Here is a 20,480-nt window from a genome sequence, read left to right on the forward strand (position 1 = left end):
TCTTGGTTTCAATCTGTTTATCATGTTAGTGTAACATATCATTTTTTCAAAGACTCCGAAGTCCTGAATTATCTGCAAATCATTATTCGGTAACACTCAACACACAGTCACTGAGAGCTTGATTATGATTACAAACAAATCAGCTGAAATATCCTAAAAGCAAAAAGGCTTAATTTGTAAATTTTATTCTGTCACTTTTTCGTCTTCAGTATTATCCAGATTAATTTGAACATTTTCTCAGTTTCTCAGTTTTCAGTCTCCTGGGTAAAATAAATAAAATACATCCCTAATACAAATGTACGTATGTTATAGTTACAGTAGAGTTTCTTCAGAGGGATTGAAATTATTCCCCTGACGTAAATACATTTCACACCGGATCACTACACCCTCCCATGTGGTAACCTATCATCTCAAGCTCTAATGATCCCTTACCCTTGTTGACGTTAGCAAACTTTTCCTCGGGGGCATTTTCTTTTGTTTCTTTTGTCAGCCGGTCTAAAGAGAAGAAGACTGCTCAGTCTTGATTTTTCTGCAGATGTTGAGGATTTTACTGCAAAGTTCAGTAGCATGACATTTGTTTTCAATGTAGTCAGAGGCACGGAAACAAGAAAATTGGGCAGGCTGCAAAGTTTCTTGTTCTACTTTAGATTCCCATAGCAGATAAACACTGGAATCTGAAAATTTTGAAACAACTTCATAAGAGTGTGATAGGTTACAATTTTATTACGTGGACATGTTTTTCCCTTAAAAATTCCTATATGTTTCTAAACAGAAAGAGGTGAGAATACAGTAAACAAAAAGGTAGGGATGAGAACAAAATAGAAATAATTAAAGGGAAAAAGTATAGTAAAAGCATTGGTATCTGATGCTCTTCTTCCCCAAAGTAAGCGTAAGATTACGTTTTTCCCGACAAGTGTAAGTTTATTATAGTCTCTTGCTGTCACTGAGCCTTATGCAGTATTTCCTGCACCAGAAGCTGAGAACCTGCTGAAATTTCTTGGCCTGTTTGGGCCAGCAAACCTTTGAAGCCTCACCCCATGCCAGGGATGGGAACTTGGTGGCACCGAGCTGTGTGCACTCTGGGATCCCATGCCTTGCCTTGCAGGGCTGGGAGGGGAGGATGGGCTGTATACAGATGTTGGGGAAGGAGGAAGAAGTGCCTTTCCTTAAAATCCTCCAGACAGCTTATCCGTCAGGAAGAGGTATTCATGGACCAGGAATGAACAAGCCAAACCCAACAGGCCCAGCAGGGTCCAAAGAGTATGCATAATAATATACGTCTTTCAAATATCCAAATGTCTTGCAATGAACGAGATCCAATGTGGCTTTCTCAGGTTGTTGGAGCTTTGTAGGACCTGCTTTGAGTAGCGTTCTCTTTTAATGATCTCCTTCAGCCCTGGATCGCTATACATAACAGGAATGCCGCAACATTTAATATGTAAAAGCGTTTTTGGTTTCCAGTGCCTGCTGTAGCAGTTCTATTGATTTCAGTGGAATTGCTTAAGGTATATGACTGAGTAGTATTTGACCCAACAGGGATGTAATTTTTTCCTTCTCCTTGAAAGCACCTGCTGAACACAATAAAACTTCAACCTTTGTGCAGTATATTTGAAACACATTCAGAAGTGAAGGAACAGCTCTATTGAATAGTGAGAGAACGGCTTAGTAGTGTTAATGCTGTTTCTGAAATACATCAATTGCAGTAAAATTTAAGGATACGTTATACCCGGCAACCAGCAGGATTCTGGGACCAAAAAATAGGAGAAAATCAAGTTTGATTTAACAAGCACGATACTGAAATTGTATTACTACTGGATGAGAAACTTCCTTCACCAAACATCTTTGCAAGACCCGCAATCAATTTTAAAGAAAGTTGCCTGCAACAGCTAGTGCAGTGAATGCCAAACGGAATTGAGTGCCAGGCAAGAAAAGTGGTAGATACAGGCAAAAAGGTGTAGCTGTAAACTGCTAAGTATGAAAAAAATCCAAAGTTGTTATACATGCTCTTCAGCCCCTTGTCTAGTGGCTGTATTCCAGTAATAAACAATGATGATTGCACTTCATTGACTGATAAGATAGATGAGCTAACCAATTTAACACTCTCTTCAACAGTTGTGTTGAATAGGATATGAAGTCATAGGCTAATTACCATAAAACACAATTGTAGACTTTACATGTGACTTTACGCTGCTAGGCTCATTATTGCTGAGCGGTGCTCACACAGAGCCAAGGGCTTTTCTGCTCCTTACGCCACCCCACCAGCGAGGAGGCTGGGGGGGCACAAGGAGTTGGGATGGGACACAACTGGGACAGCTGACCCCAGGGATAGTCCAGATCGTATTCCATACCACGCAGCAGTACAGCAAGCAGCGAAAGCAAAAAGCAGCCACTAACGAGCACTAGGCTCTAATATACAGTGAGGCAAGCAAGCGCCATGTCAAGCACAGGAGCCTGCCAATTAATAGCTCAACAGCAATAACAACTATAAATTCGATCTAGCCCATTCCAATCAAACCTGTTGTTATCTTGGACCCTTCGAGCCCCACGTTGGGTGCCAAAAAGGACTGTCGTGGTTTAAAGTCTGCAATTGACGTAGTGTAATTATCATGCATAAAGTCTACATGTGTTAATTACGTGCGGCTTTTGCTTTACCTATTAAACTGTCTTTATCTCAACCCACGACTTTTCTCATTTTTACTCTTCTGATTCTCTCCCCAATCCCACTGTGGGGGAGTGAGCGAGCGGCTGCGTGGGGCTGAGTTGCCGGCTGGGATTAAAACACGACACTTGGTGAAGTACCTTCACTGCTAGAAACTATTAAGTTTCTTCCTGGCGGTCAGAGACCAGGTTCCAACATGTTTTTTGGTGAGGTGTATTCAACTTGAGAAACTTTTATGGAATTTTATAAAACTTTTAGCTGATGTGAGGCAGATATCATTCCACAAGTTCAGAGGCACATCCATCATCCCACTCTTTAAACAGAAGTGAGAAGGTAAATCTATATTAATTATAAAGCAATTTTCTTAATCATAATTTTGTGGAAATACCCTCCTTAGATTAGCCTAAATTGCCGCATCAAGTGTACAGTTGAGAATTTTTTGTCCATGGATACAGAAGGTGCAGAGCTACTATCAGTATGCTGTGTACTGCTAAGCAATTTCAGAAACAAGAGCAAAATCTGGATCTTCTGTATGCCTTTCTGTTCTCACAAGGGCTGGTGATACTTTCAGAGGGTCCCTTTTGGAAGTTTTCTGGTGGTTGTTCTGCAAAATTGCTCCAATGTTTCATCAGTTTTGTGAAGGCTAAGATCATAGAAAACAATGAGCATCCAAACATTTAGGTGTCTCTAATGAAGTCAGACGCGCTGTCTCCTGGCTTCTTTTTTGTGTAGTGCCCTGTTTGCTTATATGCAAAGGAGTGTATAAAAATTATAGGACACCTGGCAGACAATATGTTTCTCTGCTTACCGTCTGCAAGGAAGTCTTGGTTTGGGACTTAGTTATTTTCTGATCCATGTTACCTTGTTGTTTAAGAAGAGGGAAAAACTGAGCATCCTTTTTCAGGGACTTTTAAAAATGTGGATCTTACTGTTGATGTAAAAAAGCTAGAATTCATGTCTTGTTCTGCTTCAAGGAAGGAAACCTAGTGTGCCACCAGCAATCAATACTAATGAATATTCCCTTTCAATGTCTAAGTCTATGTCTAAACAAACTGTCTATGTTAGTTTTCTATGAAGTAACATTAAAAGTGCTTCTGAATTGTGAAATAAATCCAGAGAGTTGAGAGTTAGGAGAGCTGTTCAGGTGCTCTCAGTGAGATTGTGCCTTAAGAAGCAAGAACATTTTTGAGTGACGGCTTTAGCATTTCTGCTATATCTGTGTGATATCACTGCTTCAGGAAACTCACCCTCAGCTAAGGTGTCTTTGAAAGATCTTATAAATTCAGTGGACGCATAAGCTGCCAGATTCAAGGTGTCTAAAATAAAGATTGCAGACTGTCTCAAACAAGGCTGCAAATCGCAATTAGAATAGACTGACAACTCATCTGATTGACGCCATTCTACCACAAAAATAAATTAAACCCGGTAAACTTTATTTCATGGTGGTGAAATCAGTCTTTAACCAGTCTACGCTTATCGATGTGGAATTTCGATTGACATGTGGGTGTAAGACACTTCTCAAGCGAAAAAAAGCAGCAAAGATATTTACGCTAGTCTAATTGCATTCCAAACAACTTGTGTCTTATTAGCTGAAGGACAAGGAGCCTAAAGCAAATTTTGAAAAGAAAAATTATTAGGTCAATCTGACATCTGCTGTGTGGTAAAACGTTCCTTGGGAAAATGTGACTGTACAGCTATCTGTGATCTCATAAACAGAATTAATCCTAAGCATTTGTTTGCTGTCATCAACAACAGTGGTGGACCAGCAGTAGTACTTAACTACATAGAACAAAGAACAGTGTAAGACCAGGGAGAAAGTGCGATATTGTTTTTCCGAAAGAGTTCCTGTGATAAAACTAACTAGGCATTAGAATTATTGCTTCCTTGATAAGTCAGAGTGTCATATCTGAAATATTGAAAGCTTGCTTTGCATTAAAGTTGTCTTTGTGACTACTCTGGCTTAGTATCTTGCAATTGTTGGAAAATCATTCACGTCTGGGTTATTTTTTTAAAAAAAAAGCATGCATAGAAATACAAGTATGAAATGAGTTTATTTTTTTTTAATGTGTAAAATAAAATCTGAGTTTTTCCTATTATGTGAACTATTACACGATTTAACAGCCCTTCACACAACCCCCCAAAAAAGAGAACCCCAAACCAAGCTAAACGTAGCCTCGTGTATATTGTGCCAAATGCCAAACCTTCTGTGGAGGGGTTGTGGTTTTTTTTTTTCAGTCTGTTCCCTTTCTTGTTTTCTGCTTCTTCCTATCTTATTCGTCTTGGTTTAGTATGGAAGCTTTCGCAGATGGATGTTGTCTTTAATTACCGTACCAGTTATTATGCATATCTGTAGTGTGCTGTGCAGTTGTTAATTAGAAGTATATAGGTAGTAAAGCTGAGGTATTAAAAGTCTGTAAAATTTTAATTTTGTTCTTAAACCCCAAATCTTATCACAGAACTCTTCTCATCCTTCCATGCTTTTTCCCAATGTCACTAACCTCTGAAAGAGAGCTTTTTAAATAGTGATGTTTGCAAAGTTGTGAAGATAAAACCGAGTTAACTTTATTCTTGTGGTCTAGGATAGTTACCTGGTTTTGAAAGTTTAGAAAATGAACCCTTTTGTGCACATTCAGTGGGCTGAACCAGCTCACGGTGGGGTAGAACAACATCATTGCTGTTGCAAGGGTTTTGCTCTGCAAACTTGGTTTACGGAGGTGGGGAAGCCCTTGAAATTTAGTTCTGTTCTCACAGTTTCTGGTTTTTCCAGTTGTGGTATCTGTGTGTTTATGCTCAAATTAACAAGACATGAACATAACAGAGTTTACAGCATCAGCTAAACCAGGGCATTCTGCTGGGTTACTGATGCATGCTTAGTGCTTCTGGAGGACAAAATCACCTTTTGCTCGGGTCGTGTGCTCTTCTGAGCTGCTCCCATCGCACTGCTGCTGACTACCTACCTCAGCGTGCATCAGGCCACATTGAGGATCCTAGGCTTAAAAATACAGCTTGCAACAGCCGCGATTGAGCAGTACAGCTGAGTTAATGTACGCGTGTAGAGTGATTTCTTTTCAAGAGTTCATCGCTTTATTTTTGAAACTGTTAAGAAGAATGTTGGCATATTCAGAGTGCCAGAACTAAATCGTACACGTTTTTTGTACTACTCTGTGTTAATAATTATGTCAGGTATCATAAAAAATTAATATGATCCTCCTAAATTCTGTGAACGGCAGTACTACCAACAAATGGGATTGAGAGGGTGACACTTATTCATGTATTGAGGTTGATTATATTTGATGTCTAAAGGAAAAGTGAACTCCAACTGCAAAGTTTTTAGTGGCTGGAACATTTGTATGATCTCTTTCACAAACACTTGCTTTCTCCCAGGGCATTTATCTCCCTCAGTGCAGACACTAATAAGACACTTTCCCCTATCTGGCTGTTTTCCCATGCAATATGCCATAATGGGGACCTTTATATTGAAGCACAGAACTTTTCTGAGAGATTTAACTCTATAGCAAGCTGCTTTTTATTGATGTACTTAATGTCTCTGAATTTATTTTAATGGTTAATCTGTTTCTTTAAAAGCTTCATATTTTAAAGGGGTGGAACTTGATTTACAAATAAGAGATCGCTGTGTTTGTACCTTTTAAACAAACAGAATTCATGGCTTTTAAATTAACAGGAGTATGCAAATTGAGGGTATTTTTCATCAGCCGCCTGTTACTTTCATATATTAACTAATCCTGTATTTTGGCTATTAAAATAATTTGTGGGAAAAGCTGTTGTTCCAATGATTTTCCCTGCATTTAGAAACTAAGTTGTAAGGGAAGTTTTGTACTCTGTGCTATGGATAAAACCACAGCAAAGTGGTGCCAGCACTGAGGTGGACGTGCATCCTATTGCTCGGCATGTACCTGGGCCTTAGAGACTGCACCTCCAGAAAAGCAATTTGATTCACTCCCAGTTCATGGGGTCACGTTTCTTCCTTTACTCTTGGGGGGGGGGGGGGGGAAAGGCCTCTTGTTAGGCCTTTGGTTTCGTTTAATACGGAAAATTATTTTCTAGCTCATTGTGTAGTAATTTAACTTGTATCTAGATGTATTAATAGAGTATTTGATGCTATTTTTTTCCCTCTCCCCCTCATCTTTTGCTTTCCTGCTTCCCCTAAAAATAATTTCCATTTTTCCCACCAGTTCATAATCCCTGAATTGCAAACTTTATCTGTGAAGTTCTAATACCAGACTTCCCAAACACTTTGTTTACCTTTCTTCTGAAAAAATGGCGTACTGATTATATGTTTTTTATTCTGAAAAAGTATTGTCTCTAATAATTGTTCCATAAAACTTATCTTTATTGAGTACCATAGGTGTTATTTTTTTCCTTCCTGATCAGTTGGCATATTTCTTTTAATTTCCTCACAGAAAGAAATCAAAAGTTCTTTGATGTAATGACTATCTGTCCATGTTCATGTCTTGTACCCAGCGAAAGGGACCCTGACCTGGACAGAGGCTTCATACCTCTATACAACTTCTTAATAAAAGTATGATTCCTTTATTGTAATTAAAGGAATTAACAATGAATCACAAGGCAGGAGTGATACCTGTGTATCTCAAGTTATACAAATTTAAGCACAGCATTACATATGTGTGGGAAGTTTCATGTTGGGTTGATGGCATTTGTAACATCTTGGAAATCGCAGTGGCAGTTATGTCTCGCAATGGTGTGAAAGCCATAGGATTGTGATGGTAGTCATTTATACTAGTTATATTACAATAAATTCATTTTGTTCGAGTAGAGGGAGATCACTAGTATGATTTAGCCATGCTTTTCAGCATATATATAAATGATTTGGGTAAAAGGATGCAGGGTTGAAGGTAATTTGAAAAATTAGATTTTTTTTTTGTTTGTTTGTTTGGGTTTTTTTTAGGGTATGAAGTTATTCGGGTTGCTAAAAGTACTGAGTGATCGAGAGAGAAAACAGCTGACAAAGCTAATACTGATAAATGCTGACTGCTTTATGTGGGGGAAGATGTTTTTAAATTTACATATACAGTAGCGGGCTCTTAATTAGTTGTTGGCGCTCTGGAGAGAGATATTGGTATTACAAAATAGAAATGTTTGAAAATGTTAGCCCAATGTTTAATAACCATCAAGAAACAGGTAAAATCTTAGGAATTACTCCTTTCAAACAGAGAGAAGACCCCTAAATCCATTCCTGTGTCATTGTGTAAGTCCCCGTTGTGTTTTCCCGAGCTGCAGTATTGCCTGTGGCTGAGGACTTCCCATCCCGGAAGGATGCAGTGGGATAGAGGAGGCAGGAGCACCGAGAGTGACCAGCAGTGCCGAGCGGCTTCCTTGGCACCAGCAGCAAACCAGACCAGACTTCTCCAGCCAGGAAAGGTTCTGATGGGGTGTGAAGCAGAGAAGGGCTCGTCTGAGAGATTTGTAGAAGCACAGGCTCCATAAAGTGAATAGAGGGCGTCAGGTGAAAGTCATGATGTGCAGATTCAAAATAAAATACAGATAGTTTTTCTCATAATATGTGTTTAAACCGTGGAACTCGGAGGACGTTGTGAATGCTGAAGGATGATGGCTCAGGTTTAAAAAACAAACAAACAAAATCTAACACCCCTCCTGCCCCCCCAAAGTGTGAGGGAGAAAACCCCATCCTAGTCTTTGAAAGAGAAAAATATCACCACTGATTCAAGAAATGTTTGATCCATTGGTTACTGAAAACTGAGAGTATACTCCAGGGAAAGCGTCATCATGTCATCACTCGGTTTTCTGTTGTTCACATCTTCTGTTGCTCCCTGTTGGAAATAAGGTAGTAGGGGAGATGGATTTTGAGTCTAACTTTGGCTGTTCTTGTCACTAGTATATAGATCTGTGCAGTCAAGGAAGATTCTATGATCGCTGAACATTGTCAAGTATGTGTTACACATCGCATTGCAAACAACAGAACTACCTTAAAAAGCTCAACCAAGTTTATCTCTGTGTTCTGCCTGTGTAAATTACAGGTATATAATTTAATTGGGGATAAGAGATGACTTATCATCACTCATAGTTCTGAAATATATTATTTTACTTGGTGTCACTCAATTTAGAGGAGAAATCTGTATGATTATCAAGTGTTCTTTCATTGGAAATTGGGTCTTGAATCTGTTTTCTAGAAAATGTTTTTTTTTCTAGCTTTATTGTTTAAAAGTTCATCTTAAATGGCAAGATATGAAGAGCCTTTGCTGGTGATAACATTGAAATACTTGTAAATGTGCCCTTCTCAAGGACAGTCTTGAGATTCCTCCTTTACCTGGGGATGATTTTGGAGAAAATGTAGTGTACTGTTAAGCAGCCTAGGTGATACTATGTCTGTATCTGACAGAGATATGTGAAAATCCACTCAATAGAGATGTATCAAAATATGTGTAAATTAAGGGCCACAAATATAAACATATGATCTTTCTCTGTGAGATTCAATCTATTTGGACTTAAAATTAATTTGCAAAACATAGTGATTTGATTACTAGTATCAAATAAGAGTTACAAATACTTCCTTTCACGTTTTCAGAAACAGCTAACCAACTGGGGGTTTGTAAGGGTGTGTTTAAGCTGCTTTTGTAATGATTGAACTAGAAGTTGGAAATGTTTCCTGTGGCAGATGCATTCTTGCTGTATAACTGCTTTCCCTTTGTTTTCAGAAATATCACTCAATGTTTTAGCTAGTGCTCTGGTATTGTACCTGTACTTGTTTTTACATGTTTAAATTACAAAAGATGCATGAGAGTCTGCTTGCATTTGAAAGGACAAAATATAATAGTGTGTGTGTATATATATTTATTTATAAATATATATAAATATATAAAACCTTGTAATCTATGAGCTTTTAACATGTTATGCCAGATCACATCAGTGATATTCTTGTAGTCTTATGGTCACAAGGCTTTTTTTCCACATCCAAAGAAGTCAACAGGAATAGCATCTTTGATCTTCAGAACAGAAAGTCTAAGTCTACTCACGAACTTGTTCATTTATGTAGGATGTTGGTGGCATATATTTGGTAGCAAAGAGCCTTTATTTCTCAGACTGTGCAATGCTAACAATTGTCTTACTGAATCGAATATAAATGGAGGAGAAGGATATAGGACTTATGGGTTTAGCTGGCCTGTGAATTGTCTTATGAAATGTAGGAATCTTCGTATTCTTAAGTCAGGACAGAATCCCTGAATACTTTATCCTAATTTTAATTCACTTTTAGATTTAGAAGTTTAAAAGATTGTAAATGCACACCAGTCTCAGGATATTTCAGTTACTTTATTGAAACATGTTAGAAGTTTTGTACAATGGTGCAAAAATTGTTTGAAGTGTGTATCTTGTTCTTCATTCAGTCTAGAAACTTCCCTGAGTGCCTGATTGTTTGTTTTGTTTCCTCTTAGATGAAATGACGCCTAAAGAAGTCAGCAGGGTAAGTGCTACTTTCCCTCCTCTCCAAAAAGAAGTGTAGACTCTGAGGCCCGCTGTTCACTTGGGATGATTTTTGTGCAGTCTGTGATCAAGATTTGACTCTATTCCCTGGACAAGTGGATCTCCAGAGGAAAAAAAAATTGGTGTACTGACTGACTAGAGAAAAGTTAATATGGAAAATAAGCATTAGGAATACTTGATTGGCTGTAAATAAATAAAAGGGTATTTTGCATTAACAAATTGAGAGTTCTTACAGTGCAATTTTCATGATCCAGTTTTAAAAAGGTACTTCATGGAAACCAGGAAAATCATGGGACTTCGAGCATAACAGCAGACTATTTAATCAGTGTTACTCCCTTGAGAGATGGCAAGCGTAAGAGGAAATGAGGGAAGGAATATGCTCTATCTAATACCTTCCTTTGAGATGTGATGTCATACAGATGAGCTAAATTCTTTAATGTGAAATATTTTGCAGTGTACTGTATGAAATATGATGTAAAATCTTAAAAAAACATATTCAGAAATAAATTCCCAACTCTAGCCTGACATCTGATCGACACTGTGTCTTGCAGAATATCAGTCCGTGGTTAAGGACTAGTTAGGGGGATCTGTTAGAAACTAGTGCCTTTGCTGGGAATGACGAAAGATCAGTACAGGACAATCTGTTGCCCTCAGATATGTCCACTCAGCCTGAAGCACCCAAATGTCATTTCATGTAAGGTGAGGGAGCTACTTGAAGCTTTCTGAGGTGTAATCATAGTCCTGTTTTGGTCCTTTTCTTGAATGTCTTGCCTAAACTACGTCATGTTCCCAGGAGAAAGACAATAGTGTCAGACATATTAAAAATAAGGCTGATTGAAAGACTGCAAAAGCCATCTGGGAGGTCTTGCTCTTAGTAGAAGTCCTTTGGAAAATACTAGGGTATGGAAGGAGTAGAAACAGGCTGGCAGCGGAAACCTCGGTTTCAGAGGGCTGGCATAAGGGGGAACTGAAGTTCACCTCTTACGAGACTACGAAAAAGAGATTAAACGATGTCTAAAATGAGTTTATGCAAGCAGAAGTTCTCCATATACGTGAAGTGCTATGGATGTGTAAGGGTGTTGAGAATTTAGGTGAAAATTAATATGTTATAGTAATTTATTAATTTATAACACAATTTTTGGTCATTCCTTAGTATTCAACAGTTATGGCAGTTGAGTAAATACCTATTGGTGCAACCAAAGATTATTGTTGTTAGTATATCTCTATATATTGTTTTGATTTCAAAATAATTAAAGATCTGCCTAAAAATCGCAGAAGCCATAATTATTTCTGTGGAAGAAAGTTCCTCTTAATTGTCATTGATTTGGTAAATAGATTCACATTTTACCTAAAACTCTAAAATGGAGTTACAAAACTAGGTTACCACGTTTGAGCTATTTAAAGCAAAAAAAGCAAGGTCTGGAACCCTGAACTCCCCCGAGTCTGCCCTGCCAGTCTCCCGCTCCGTCTCTGACACGCTGGTCCCAGCCACCTCAGCCCCTCGAAGTCACAGACAGTGACTCAGGGTTTTCCTGAAGAAGGATGGGCTGTCACTTCAAGTCCTGCAGGCAGGGAGGTGCAGATGATACTTCAGATGTTCTTAAGCAAATGAATTCTCCCTTGGGTTTTTTTTAGCTATCAATCATTGTGGACTTGGTGTGTATACTGTGTTACGCTACTTTTTTTTTTTTTTTAATTTTTTTTAAAGTACAATACTTGAGGGCACTCAGTAATGCACCATACTACAAATGAACATGTTTGTTAGTTTATAGTATTTTTTAATAATGTAGACCATTGTAATACATCCTCTTTCTTCAGCAGCAGCTCAAACAGATGCCAGTTTAATTAAAATCTGAACATAAATTAGAATTTAAATTAGGAAAGTTCTGTAGGTGAGTAATGTTTTTCAGACAAAAAGACATTTCATTCTCACTGAAGAATTATGAGTTTTGAAGTCATTGTTACATTTTTTAATTCCTGAAAATGTCTGCAAGCAGCAGCTTATATCATAGAGAAGCAAAAATAAAGGTTAGTGAAAGGAAATTTATTGCAGAATTAAATCACCAACTGTTTTAAAACATTGTGTTAGTTAGGAACCAAGGTAGAAATATGCTGAAAAATATGGCTTTCATCGCTGGATTTTTTTTTTTTTTCCATCTTTCAATGTGGGGCAGAGTGAAAACATTAAAACATTCATAGTCATATGCTGTGACATCAGTTGCTTCAGTAGCCTCCTTTTCTGTTGTGCTTAACACACGACAACAGAATTAAATTGGGGAAGGATATTTTTTGTTAAATTTATTTAACCCCTTTCTCCTCAAAAAAAGCCTTACCTTTTTTCTTTGTAAACATACAAGATTACAGATTCTAGGGACTCTAAATAGTGAACTATTCATTCACTTGCCTTTTTTTCTTTTTATCAGCAAAATGCAGTGGGGTGAATGGTGTCCAGATTTCTGAGGAAAAAAACCCTTTTAATTCTTGAATTATTGGAAGGAAATGTCAGTATTTTCAAGGGTTTGTATTGCAGTTCCGCACTTTGAAAATTGAGGAAGTTCTGAAAAATGCTGTTGTATAGGAACTGCATTTTTAATCTTTTGCCATTTTTAGCAGTTTATTAGAAAAATGAAAATAAAGTCGCAACCTTGGTTATCAGCATTACATTGCACGTTTTTGAAACGAGGAGAGAGTAGGAGAATCCTTCCACATATTTTAAATTTTGAAATATGTAGAATAGAAAAGAAGCTTTTCAAAATTTTTATTTTTAAATCTGGTCTACTAATGGCAATTTCATCAATATTTTGGTGTTCAGAAGTTATGTGTAAAGACACCCTAGATTGGCCTGACATAGTAGCTGACAGGTGGGAGGAAAAGGACAAAAAAAAAGGTTCCCTGATTCCTGTAGGCTGCTTTTGGCATAAGAACAACTCTGGTTACAAAATATCTCTGTGACCAAAGAGTGAACCTGTGAACTTTTTTCTGCATGCTAGATTCCAGTATTTATGAAATGTATGTAACTGGGGACAAAAATCTCCTTTTCATATGATGTAGTATTGGGAACCTCATTGGAAATGCTGTTTCTTCTGCTTACTTACTGTGCAGATGTGTCTTGGCTGATCCCATCCCTCCTAGCCACAGAAGTGGTTTTCTGGGCAAAGGGATTTCACAAAGAAAACCAACTATTGAACTATTTTGATGAAGAAAACTTAAGCTGAATTTTATACTTCATTTTTGCTGGTTTATTCGCAAAAGAAACGAAAATAGAGGAGTGTGAGTTTGAGCACAAAGCGCATATGTATTCATGTATATCTAAACTAAAGATAAATTTGACAGTATTTGTGAAAACAGTGTGCATTGGAGACGTTATTCTTTTCAGTTGGCAAAAATAACCCCATTCCTACATGAACTATAGCCAGGATTTTGTTCTATGTGTTGCTAAGATTCCCATGATCACCATGTGCTCTTTTGTACCTCAGACTCTGAAGTTTAAACAAAAATACTTAATGTTCCTGATATGATCACAGCAAAATTAGCTGTTGTTCATTTTGCTTAATGACTTTCCATTCCATTTTTACTTGAACAATACTTCCAGTGAAGCTGCCTTTTGGCAAGTACCTTTGCTTTGTAAACTCGGTGATGCCAACAGCAATTCACTTTGCAGAAGTTTACCATATAAACACCAGAAAATTACTACCTAGCAAGTGACTAGCTCATTTACAGTACTTTATTCTTGGAAACAGGAATAATACTTTAATCCTCTCCTTTCCCCTTTTTGGACTTGGAGCTTTTGGCAGCTGCCTTGGCACCAGCTAGCACCCAGCACTGTATGTCACTGACAGTTACGGAGTTAGCAAGTGTGTTTTCAGCAAATAGTTGCAGTAATTGCATGTATCTTCAGTGTTCAACGGATAAGAAAATTTTGGGGGTTTGATGACACATTGGCAAAGCAAGATCATTCTTTGTAGTATTTCCTTATTAAAGGTAGGATTTAAATGTTTTCGCACAGTCCCAGAACTGAAGACTCTGACAAATTAATCAAAAAGTTAGGGGAACTAGAACAAACATATCTACTTAGCCTTTGGAAGTGATGCAAATGGCATGGCACCCTTTGTCACGAGAAGATGATGATTGGATAAGCTGATTTCTTTATAAAGAAAATCTTGTGGATACTGTGGTAGTGATAAGCAACAGTGGTAGGAAAATGAGGAAGTTTATTTTTAATTTTGTACATGATGTCTTTAGAGTGCTTGCAAGTCAAGTATTAGGAGGGAATGTGATTTTATAAAAAGCTTTTTAAAAAGAGGAGCAGTATTCAGCCTTGTCAAGTTAAAATGAAGCTCATTATGCTGTTTTATTATATAATCCAGAGAGGTGATATAATTGAGATATTCATACAGTTTTATGAGCCTTACAGTTAATAACAGCTTATATGGTTACTTCTATATAATCATAACGTTCTTTTCTCCTAAGCCAAGCCTTTGGTTTTTATTATGTATTTTTCCTATTACTAGTGAAGCAATTTATTTCAGTGTTACCGTTTGATGACAGGGAAGGAGCTGATGGAAAGGTTAGAATTGGATGCCAGTGAATAGAGGCTATTTGGCAAGAAGCTTCTCCTAGGGAAGGTGTTCACCATCTTTCCAAGGCTTGGAAATCAGCTACGCAAACAGGCTGGGAAACGCATGCCTTCAAACTTAGTGAACCCTTTCTGTGCAGAGTGAGAGCTGGTTTGCATCTTTTGGCATAATAGGGCCCGTTCATAAATACAGTATATGCGTACAGTGCCGCAATGCTAAACTTTATTTACCGAGCAAGTTCTAACCCATGTTTTCTCCAGTCAAAACAAGAAGAATAAGTGTCAGACAAATGCGTGAAGAAGCAGTTTTCTCCAAGGCTATGTACAAGCATTAAAATTAATCACCTCAGCTAAGTGTGCTCTTTATAGCTTCTTGCTTTCCAGTGTCCAAGTTTAAACAAAACTGGTTACTCCAGCCAACCCCGGTTACCTCTTCTCATTTTTTGGAGCAGAGAGATTTTTCTGAGCTTCCTCTCCAAGCTCACTGCTCCTCTGAAAGCCCGCTGTGCACGCTAAGCTTGCTTACCACATTCTCTCTGCTTTTGTTTTTCAGTCTGAGGATTTGACATCCTTCAGTTCAGCATTTCCACCTTGAAGCAAGCAAGCAGTTTTATTCCCTATCTGTAGGGGGGGTTTGGTGTTTTTTTGGTTTTTTTTTGTTGGGTGGTTGTGTTTTTTTTTTTTTTTTTGTGGAATGAAATCCAGATCCATATTTTTGGTTCTTCACATGTGCAGTTTAGATGTGTTTTCACTGTTATTAGGACACAGTTATTTCTTAGTTATCTGTGCCCCAAAATAAGAAGCACCAGCTTCTATGCAAATGTGAACTAGCCAACAGTGCAGCTAAACAATGCAAAATATCGCAGCCAGTGAAAGTACTAAGCCTACAGAAGGTAGCAGTACATGTGAACATACATATCAAACGTACACAACCTAACATACGTACACATAAAAATGACCTGAATAAAAGTTTGTGTCTTTTTCCCAATTTTGTTATCAGTTTAAATATTTTGGCTTTTTTATTACAAGCATTTCTTTATATGTGTTGGTCATCAGAAATGCAGTAACATTACTATAACTAAAATACAGTAATTTCTTGCATTTAAAGAAGTAGGTGACTATTGTGATACTTGCAGGTCTGGCCTTTTTTTTTTTTTCCTAAATTAGATGTCTGAATAGTCATTACAGTAAAGCGTAGTGACACGTGGAAAGAATGTTCTAGGTACTTTTAGACAAGACGTCTCTTGCAAGGCTGCCTTTGCCTGCAAGGGACTGGATTTAGTCGCCAATATGTTCCTCTCTAGTTATGCATTCCTTCGGGGGGGAGGGGAAAAAAAAAAAAAAGCAAAGAGGCAAGATTATACTTCAGTTTAAAAAATCTGCTTCTTACGTGGGCAAATAAAGTAATGGTCCCACTATTCTTAAAGGAAATGTAGTATTTCTCTAAAAAAGATACAGTAATTGAGTATTGATGATCTTCCCAGAAGATATGGAGGCAACTGCAAAATTATGTAAACAACTGGAAAATTATGTAGAGCAAGTCTCCTAAAGCAGGGTGGTAACTGTGGATCTGGGTTTTTTCATAACTCTACCTGAAAGGAAGGGAAAGCTGATCTAATTCAACAAAAGGCATCAAACAATTTTGTTTGTTTGTTTATTTTTGTGACTGCAATGATTGTTTTTAAGAAGTACAAAAGTGTTGCTGTTGGGAATTCTTTTTTTTATAAAGCAGGTATGACTGGCATTGAGAACTTACATATATAAGACCAGTCTATTTATGCTTCTGGTCCAGTAAGAGCATACCTAGCACAAAATAGTTTAGATTGACATCTTCATCAAACGTCAAGCAAATGTTCAGACCGTTAAGATTGCAAACAAATGCACATATTTTTTTTTATTTGAAGGTTTTTTTAGTTCATCTTTAAATTTGTTCCCTGATGATTCTTGTTGCCAAGACTATAGTTTTATAGGAAAGAAAACTTGTGTTGGCTGGAAGTGTATCGGAGATTTTGGTCGGTTTGGGTTTAGCAGCTGCTTATGTTCTGTAGTATGCTTCATAGAGAAGAGAGTAGCTGTCAGTTTAAAGAGAAGACTGAAGAAGTTTGGGTACAGGTTGTTGTCACATTTCAGATCACAGGTGTTTGTGGTGAAATCCAGTCCCTGCCTAAGGACATTGTTTTGTATAAAGTGCTGTGCAGAATCACTTGGATTCACTATCTGCAAGTCTTGATGCTGTCATTGACAGATTAATTTTGGTGGTTTAATGAAGTACTAGCTGGTTATCTGAAATACTATCGGATGTAACCAAAGGGAGAATAGGCATTTTAAACTCGCGTGACTATATACAATCTCCTTGGCCTGTGTACATCCTTTGTTCTCAGTGATTTAGCACCCTTCAACAACTGAGAATCCTTACGAGAGCCTCTGTTTGTCTCAATGGATCCTAATCCTGGTCCAGGAATTGCTTCTTACCTGAACCGTTTTTTGTTGTGCATTTTTTTTTGTTGTTGTTGGGTTTTTTGTTTGTTTGTTTGTTTTTTAAGAATATCATTTTGATCTCACAAAGCTTTTTGAGGCTGGTATTGTTTTATTGTTGTTGGTTTGGTTTTTTGGAGTTTTTTTGCCTGCTTACATGTCTCAGATTTATGGCCTCAGTTTCAAGTGCCCTGGGACAGAATAGCTTACACCTACCCATGGTGTGGCCCCTCTGCCGCCCGTAGAGAGCCTTGCAAATGGATAGGGTGGCACTAGGCACAACGTGTACAAACCACGAGCTTGCTCAGCACCGCCGACGTCCTCACTGCGCACCCTGTCCAGCCAGCCTGCACGACGGTGAGAGTCAGGCAGTGCCCCTCGCCTCCCAGCTCCTCTGGCATAGCAAACGCCACAGGGGGAGCCTGGGATGGCACCAGGGGCTGCACCTGGACCACTGATTACGAAGATCCATACTGCTTTCCCAGGGCCTCTCTACATTTCAGTCTGATAATACTTGAAAAGGTGGGTAAGGAGTCTTGAAAATTTTTAAGGAAATGCTTGAGGCTTGCTAGAAGAACTGGGCCTTGCTTTCCCAAAAGTCTGTTTCCAAGGCATACTGAGATGACAGGTCAGCACCTTCTCCCGTTTCCTGGGCAAAACACCTCGGCTCTCCTTCCCCCTCGAGCCTGTAACGAGACAGGACTTCACAGCCACCTCCTGGCAGGCAGCCGCTGCTCTGGCCCTCCTAGCCCGGTGGTCGGCTGGAGGCTGCCTGCAGCCATTGCCAAAGAGCTCTGTCTTGTGGTTGTCCCTGACATCCTCCGAAACCAGCCTAAGATGCCTAAATTACAGATGAAAAATAAACAACATCAAGAGGAATCTCTCTGGATGTGGTCGCTATGTTTTGTGGCTTTCACAGTTTGTGGGTTGTTTGGTTTTTCTTTTTCTCTCCTCTTCCAATGAAGTTCTGCATCCCCAAAGTACATTTGGCCATCCCTCTCCACTTCACATGGAATTTGGGCTGTTCGTTTATTCTAACTCCTCCTAGCCCATGATAATGTCATACACTATGAGGTCTGTAATTGGACATGCTTCTGGTACAGAACCAGGCAATTGTTGCTGTGGACAAAGAGCTCTGTAGTCGGGAGTAAGTATTACATAGGAACTTGCTCTTCTCATTGCTATTCAGAAGACATTTTAAGAAGTTACAGAGAAAACAGATCAACTTCTGGATTATGTTGGCACTTATTGACCCTGTGCTGTATTAATGAAGGCTTTTTGTTGTAGCAGAAGGGCTTTTTCTTTTTCGCAGGAGCATACAGTGCCCCTGGCACAGCTACCCTATAAGCATGAAAGCATGGAAATTAATCTTCATTTCAGTTTGTCATACATAAAATTTACTTTAGATATTAAATTGTGTCCTTGAATATTTTTTTTTGTGTCTTAATTGTTCTGAATGAATGCTTAAAATTCATCGGACTCTATGATACTTCAGCATCTCCTTTCATGGAATAAAATGTTTGTGAGTTTCAGCCCCTTTGTTTAGAACTAAGTCATAGCACTATTCTTAAATCACCTGTCATGGGTTGCTGTCTTCTATTGCACCACAATATTCTAAAGACAAATAACCATAGAAATATTTTCATATAAATACTGCAAAAATGTCCTTCTTTCATATTATAAATTTGAGTATGAATATTTATAACAGGATTTCCCTTCTTAATTGTTAGTTCTTGTTCATAGCATCATAATATATGCAGCTACTAGAAATAGGATGCCGGTATGATAATGCTAGACCAGTTTTTAGTCCACTTGAATTATTTTAATGTAATGTCACTGAAATTCAGAATTTTACAGTAAATGTGCCGAAATACTTGTAGACACTGAATCTTAAACAGAAGGAAATCAGCAATGGGAAGAATGGATTAAGTAAAAGGAGCTGAATGTTAATAGTGTTTAAATTGCAAACTAAACTACCATAACAAATTAAGAAACACTACTTAGGCTATATCTGATGGCAAATAAATATTCTTTTTCCACCAAGTGTGTTGAATATTTTTCAGGAATTACTTTCCTGAATTAAGTTTTACACCAAATATGCGCAGGTCTGTATTAGCAACCGCATTGTATAGTACTTGGACCGAGGTTTGCCAATGACTTATTCAATGTTTAAATACAGGGTTTCATAAAGAATATTGTGGCTTTTCAACCAAACATAATTGTGGTTATCCAGTCTAAAATGCCTAGAACCAAATAAATAAACCTCTTTCACTCCACTGTAATAATAATAATAAAAAAAAAAATTTTACAGCATGACAAAGTAATTCTTTGTTGGTGATTGAGCTAAGTCATAGAATTACTTAATTGTGAATCTGGACAAATTCTATTCATCTGGCCAGTTGTGGATCCACAGATTGTCAGTAGCAGAAATCTGCTGTATTACAACTGTATGTATTATGCAGCTACCATCTTTTTAGTAACATGGGTGCATGCAATGATTTGCCCTGCTTACAAAAATGTTTGCAAGCATATGTTGCAGAGGTGAGGATAAAGGGCACATAGCTTATTATGTAATTACTATGCACGCAGAACTGCTGCTTGATTATGGGGAAAGTTATTATTCTGCCACGGCTGTTATGCCAGTGGGCTCATTTTGATGATGTGTTCTCTTAATGTATTAGCTTTAACCTTTGAAGATTTGATTTAAATCCTGACTGTGCGTGCATCACAAGCGAAGAGATACGTATTCATTTCCATGTTCTGGGATGGCATTTTTCCACATGATAAAGGCTTTGTGCATGTGTGCTTGATGAGCTATTGTTACTTTAGGATATGTGCCTACACCTACTTTTCCAGATATGGGTTAACATGTATGAGTAATATCAACTCTCGTTCACCATTTTCCTGTTATATGGCTACTTATGGCTGTATCATAAGTATAAAAATTCCACTTTCATGAAACTATGCTATTGGTTTCTCCCTTTGGAGAATCGTACAGTAGTAAATGTGGGACTCAACAGAGGACAGTCGATGGAAGCTTGCCAGCTGCCATACGGTGCTAATAATGGTAATGGCATGCTGTATTGTAAACTCAAGACTTACAGCAGTTTATGCATGTATGCAGTGTGACCTTACATTGCTGTCAAAACTTATAAACATCACGTCAATTTATAGAACATTATTAAGTGTTAAGTTTGTTACACATTGAGAACATTTTGGACACCCTAGATCTCAAATGTTCTAATATGTCCACCTGGAGCAATAGATTAATACAACACCACGTATTAAGAC

General features: G+C 38.0%; 1 protein-coding gene across 3 annotated transcripts in view; it reads left to right on the forward strand.

Moving 5' to 3' along the window:
* The window catches only part of PDE10A (phosphodiesterase 10A), a 197,091-nt gene that overhangs the window by 107,441 nt on the left and 69,170 nt on the right, over positions 1-20,480 (forward strand). For all 3 annotated transcript variants that reach the window (XM_030021938.2, XM_030021936.2, XM_030021937.2), the window contains exon 3: positions 10,090-10,118. In XM_030021938.2, coding sequence (XP_029877798.1) covers positions 10,090-10,118 — 29 coding nt within the window. The remainder of the gene's footprint in view (positions 1-10,089; positions 10,119-20,480) is intronic.

The sequence above is a fragment of the Aquila chrysaetos genome, chromosome 8, assembly GCF_900496995.4.
Source record: "Aquila chrysaetos chrysaetos chromosome 8, bAquChr1.4, whole genome shotgun sequence".
Classification (NCBI taxonomy): domain Eukaryota; kingdom Metazoa; phylum Chordata; class Aves; order Accipitriformes; family Accipitridae; genus Aquila; species Aquila chrysaetos.